The 6,000-nt window shown below is 42.9% G+C and overlaps 1 protein-coding gene across 2 annotated transcripts in view; it reads left to right on the forward strand.

Moving 5' to 3' along the window:
• The window catches only part of HYDIN (HYDIN, axonemal central pair apparatus protein), a 423,190-nt gene that overhangs the window by 239,125 nt on the left and 178,065 nt on the right, over nucleotides 1-6,000 (forward strand). For both annotated transcript variants that reach the window (XM_011976766.1, XM_011976767.1), the window contains 2 exons: nucleotides 2,681-2,803; nucleotides 3,483-3,561. In XM_011976766.1, coding sequence (XP_011832156.1) covers nucleotides 2,681-2,803; nucleotides 3,483-3,561 — 202 coding nt within the window. The remainder of the gene's footprint in view (nucleotides 1-2,680; nucleotides 2,804-3,482; nucleotides 3,562-6,000) is intronic.

Consider the following 6,000-nt stretch of genomic DNA (forward strand, 5'->3'; position numbering starts at 1 on the left):
TTTCCTCAGGTATGAAGACCCTCTACAGCTTCGTGTTTTTCCTTTACAGAAATTCCCATGTGCTTTCTCTTTATGCAGCACAACATCTCACAGGGGTGCAAAGGCTGGACGGGAGAGTGCTATTATGTGGGGCAGCGAGCCGGCAAAGCCTCCCCAGGCGTCTCTGCTGACCTGGGGTGATTTAATAAGTGTTCAGAATTGTCCTTGGCTGATTTTCACTGTCCCTAGCTGTTAAGGCTGCAGTGATAGCCCCATATTAATTATCAGCTCCATTCTCAGCTGTCATGTTGCCATTCCTACCCATGGCAGCTCCTAAATCTAGCTGCCCATTAGAATTGCCTGGGAAGACTGCTAAAAATCTGACTCGTGAGACCTGCTGAATTGTAATCTGTCGGAGGACGAGGTTCAGGAATCTTTATTTTAACGACCTTCCCAGGAGATTTTTTAGCACCCAGCCCAACATGTGTTCTCTGCCCCTAATGGAGTGGTTTCAGCCAGAGGTAAAGTCAGCTAGAGACATCTGGCCTGAAACAAGTCAAATGGAAGCTCAGGCCAAAAATGAAAAGAGTTTTTCCATACTCTGTGACTTCTCCGTGCTTTCCCATCCCCACTCTTTATCCCAGGTTGGCAGAGAGGGTGCAGGACAGTCAGATGCTGACTATTCTGCTTAGTGAGTGCTCCATGCTATTCAACTGTTCTCATTCAACAGTCCACACATCCATCCATCCATCCATCCATCCAAGCATTCAATCAATCAAACATCTGTTGAGTTTGGGCTCTATGTATGAGACCCTGTGCAATAGGGTCTGTAAAGAGGGGACACCGTGGATCCTTCTTCCATACAGTAATAAGCCCAGCCAAGATCATGCCGGCCCAGTGTTTTCCCTTCTTAAAAAGAGCAACCAGAGCTCAGCTCAGAGCCTTCACCAGGCAAGAAAATAATTACATTGATTTTTTCCGTTGTGTTGATTTTTCTAAATATGAGAGATAATACTGTGTTTTCATTTATAGTAATGACATAGCCTATTAATGAACCCCACAATGTGATATCACCCTATGCTCATTTATTTGAATGGCTAAAATGTAAAAGACTAAATACCAAGTGTGGATGAGAATGCAGACCAACTGGAACTCTCATACAATGCAGGTGGTAGTGTAAAGTGGTACAGCGACTTTGGAAAACTGGTTGGCAGTTTCCTGTAATGTTAAACATACATATACCATACAACCCAGCAATTCGCTTCCAAGGAGTTTACCCAAGAAGAATGAAAACATATGTCTACAAAAAGACTTTTACACAGATGTTCATAGCAACTTGATTCATAGCATCTACAAGCTAGAAATAGTCGAGGTGACCATCAACAAGAAGGTGGGAAAACATCCACACTATGGAATACTGCTGCAAAAAAAAAAGAACAGCTCACTGCTACATGCAACAACATGGACGGATCTCAAAAACGTCACGCGAAACAGAGGAAGTCAGACACACATTCGTACATATTTCCAATTCCATTTCTATGAAAGCGTAGGCAAATTAATCTCTAGTGATATTAAGCAGATGAGTGTTTGCACAAGGCAACTTTTTAGGATGATGCAAACATTCTGTGTATTAATGTGGTGATAGTTCCACAGATATGTATATAACTCATCAAACTGTATGCTTACAAATCACGACGATGGTAGTGGGATGCCTGAAATTTAGGAAATGATCCTCTAGGAGGTGGTTAGAGTGGACAGGGTCCTAAAAGAAGTGCAGCTGAAATGCTGTGACGCTTCCAAGGGAGGGAGATGGGCCAGTGGTGGAAGCTTCACATAGTGGATGACATTTGTGCTGAGCCTCTGAGTACAGATGGGGCCAGAACGAATATATAAGTGAAATGGATTGAAATTAACATCAAGGGCTTGAGATAGATTGGGGAGGGGCAGAGATGGGTCCAGAAAAAGCCACGTACCAAGGAGAAACAGGAAGAATCGGGGTGACCCCACCACCTTGGCCTTTGTGACATCCAAAGACCTTTTTAATCACTGGAACCTGGACATATGGGCTTCAGCACCAGCTGGTACAATTGCTTCTTTTCCCCTGGGTTCCTCTGCTCAGAGAACTCAAGTGGCAGCACAGCTTAGTGGTGGGACCAGGACTAGGGTGTGGCGAGCAAGGCACTGAGGTCACATTTAGGAGGCAAGGTCATGTAAGAAACCTGAGCCTGCACTTCCAGGCCCCTAACAGAGAGTGCTTCCCAGGCCTCAGCTGAATCTTAGCCCTGCTTTCTGGTGATCTGGGAGCAGGATCCCCAGTGGTTCATTCATTCACGACCATGCCGACTACTTACTCCAGGCCAGGCTCTGGATTAGATACCATATTGGATACCAGTCCTCAGCGAGTCCACATCTAGCAGGGATGGTAAAAATAAGTGTGAAAGGGGAAGCCCAGGGGGCTGTAGATACTCAGGGGAAAGAAACTGGGCCGAGGCTGGTAGTCAGAAAACTTTTTAAGAGCAAGTGAAACCTTAGCTGAGATTTGAAGAAGGCAAGTTCAAGGGAGGGTGTAAGGTGGTCCCTGCTAGACCTGCCTGGTCTGGGATTTGGAGTTTGGCCTTAGAAACTGAGAGCCCACTGAGCACTGATTTGCAAAAACTGATGTCTCCTGTCTCCCCCCATTCCCTGTCCCATGCCTTGGTAGGTTTGTGACGTTGCCGAAGAAGCCCTACAGTGCCCCACTGGCCCAGATGGAGTCCATCCCAGCAACCTCAGAGACTGCCAGCTCACCAGCAATCCCCGAGATGGATTTAAATGGTTTTGTTAAGTAAGTGCAAATGCAAAGCCAACATGGATTTTTTGTGGTAGCTTTTCTTTTCTTTACACGGTCTTACATTCTCAATATTCATCCCTCATTGGTTCATTCACCCAGTCACCAGTCAACAGTTTAATAAGTGTTTTCTATGTGTAGGCCCCATAGTAGACATACAGGATAGGGAGGAGGTACCATCATGAGTCCTGGGGGACTGAGCCCTTCCTATCATTTGTCCAAGGTCTACATATGTCCAAGACCTACAGCCAGTATTGGGTCCAGGGTAGCAAGCACGAAAGGACATAACAATTCGCCAAACATTATACCTCACAATAAAATGCTCCAATAAATAGGGAAGCAACATTAAGCACATAGGGCACCCACATTGTCTGAAGAATTGCTAGAGCTTCCTAGGACTTTTTGTAAGTTGGACATGGGCTTGATGGGCCAGTAAAGAAGGGTTGAGCCCCGTGAAAAATTGACAAGTTCAGTGGCCTAGACCACATGTTTGGGGGCATAGGGCAGCAGAGCCCTGACCAGCTGACCTCTTGAGAAAGGTGTCCCTTGATTGAGAAGCCCCCTTACGTTTGGGGGTGTGGTAGAGGGAGAAGAGGAAGACAGGGCAGTTATGCACCTGAGACTGTGGTGATGACGGCCCAATGAGTGAATCTCTGCATCTCATTAAACTTCTCAGGACTATCCTTGTGGATGAAGATGCCAGGCCTGAAGAAAAAGAACCAAGAAAAACGAAAGCGTCCAGTGTGATCTCAGATGTATGGTGTCCTTTCCCTGGGGAGGGTAGGCAGGTCAAGGGTCCTTCCCATAAAACAAAGGCAGAACCAGGAGCAGAGTGGCCAGTGCAATGCCTGGGTTTAGTTGAGACAAAGCCATATAGCTTTACCCACATTTCTTCCCAGCCAAACACCCTAGAGCCAATACTCAGTGAGAGCCCAGGACACCTCAGCACATATATCTTCTCTACAATGGAAAAGCCAGTTATCCCTAAACCTTGGTGATCCTGTGATGTTCCTACACCCTACATAGAGGATATTAAAGGAAAAATATTTTCTTAATAATTCTGTAGCAAAAACAGAGGGAGCTTAAAAATTAATACCCTTAAATTCTCCTTCTAGAATGATGGCCTAAGCAAACTATTGGAGATACAAAGATGTGCATACAAAGATGCTTGTTACAACATTTAGAAATGGAAAAAAATGGAAAAAATAATGAAAGATAAATTGCTTTATGTCCATGATGTGATGCAATCTTTTAAAATAGTGTTGAGCGAGATTTTCCTACAGTGTGGGTAGGAGTATGAATTGGCATAACCTCTATAACATACAACGTGGCAAGTATATCAAAATTTAAAATGCATTGTCCCCCTTCTAGAAATTATCCTCCAGATACACCTCCGCATTTGCATAAAGCATGTAACCATCCTTGTACGCTGCAGCTTTGTTTGTAAAAGCAAGAAATATTGGAAACAACTTAATTTCACCAATAGGAGACCGTCTGATAAACTAAATTACATTTGCACAAGGCAATACTATGAAATTCTTTTTAAAAAATGAGAAAGTTCTCTACATACTAATTTGGCACAATCTCTGATATATTAAGAAAAAATACTCAGTGCAAAACAAAACAAAGTACATTGTGTGCTACCATTTGTATAAAGAAAAATGTCTATTAAAGCAACCAACACTTATTGAGCACTGATCTAAGCTTTGGTTTGTTTGTTTGTTTTTTGTTGTTGTTGTTTGTTTGTTTGTTTTTTGAGACAGAGTCTCACTCTGTTGCCCAGGCCACAGTGAAGTGGCACCATCTTGGCTCACTGCAACCTCTGCCTCCTGGGTTCAAGCGATTCTCATGCTTCAGCCTCCCGAATAGCTGGGATTACAGGCACCTGCCACCATGCCAGGCTAATTTTTGTATTTCAGTAGAGACAGGGTTTCACCATGTTGCCTGGGGTGAAACTGAACTTGAACATCTGAGCTCAGGCAATCCACCTGCCTCAGCCTCCCAAAGTCCTGGGATTACAGCCGTGAGCCACAGCCCCAGCAAAGCAGTTTTTTACATTAAATGTTTTACTTCTCCCAGCACCCCTGTGAGGTGGGTACCACCATCTTTCCCCATTTTACCAATGCAGGGACATGTGCATCAAGCCAGGGAGCTAGAAGACTTGACCATCTGGCTTACTCTTAGCTACTGTGTTACCTCTCAAACAGTTACATAGGTATCTTTGCTTGTGCTTGGAATATCTCTGGAATTTAATCTTCATGAGGGCAGGAATTTTTTTCTGTTTTGTTCACTATCATATCCTCAGGATATAAAACTGGTTCTTAGTAAGTCCCCAGTAAATATCAGCTGAATGAAGAGGAATAACTAATTGAACATATAGGAAACTGGACAGTGGGTACCTTAGGAGGGGGGAACCGGAGAACTGTAGGGATAGGAGTCTTTTTTAAAAATTTTTTTACCGTATATCCTTTTGAATGTTTTAAATTTGTATCATGTACAATCAACTTTCTAAAATACTTTAAGTGATGTTTGTGAAGAATGTTCAGTCATATGGAAGATGGCACTCATATTAGGTCAACTGAAAAATCAGAATACAAGTATATATGCACACATAATACGCAGTCTATATATACATATATATTTATAATATATTTTATATATACACTGTCTCTTATACACATCTAGATGTGTATAAGAGACAGGTATAATATATATTATATATGTTTTATATATATTTATAACATATTTTGTATGTATTTATAACATGTTTATATATAAATAAAACATATTAAAAACATGTTTCCTTTATTATGTGACATAAGATTTATTTTTTATGTTTTTGAGACGGAGTTTTACTCTTGTTGCCCAAGCTGGAGTGCAATGGCACCATCTTGGCTCACCACAACCTCCATCTCTCTGGTTCAAATGATTCTCCTGCCTCAGCCTCCCGAGTAGCTAGGATTACAGGCATGGACCACCATGCCTGGTTAATTTTGTATTTTTAGTAGAGATGGGGTTTCTCTGTGTTGGTTAGACTGGTCTCGAACTCGCAACCTCAGGTGATCCACCCGCCTCGGTCTGCCAAAGTGCTGGGATTACAGGCCTGAGCCACGGCACCTGGACGATGTAAGATTTATGAACTTCATATCAGCATTTAAGTGTTGTTAATTTTATGTAATGGCATCTCAGGAGAT

This window comes from Mandrillus leucophaeus, unplaced genomic scaffold, assembly GCF_000951045.1.
Source record: "Mandrillus leucophaeus isolate KB7577 unplaced genomic scaffold, Mleu.le_1.0 Scaffold17, whole genome shotgun sequence".
In the NCBI taxonomy this organism is placed as follows: domain Eukaryota; kingdom Metazoa; phylum Chordata; class Mammalia; order Primates; family Cercopithecidae; genus Mandrillus; species Mandrillus leucophaeus.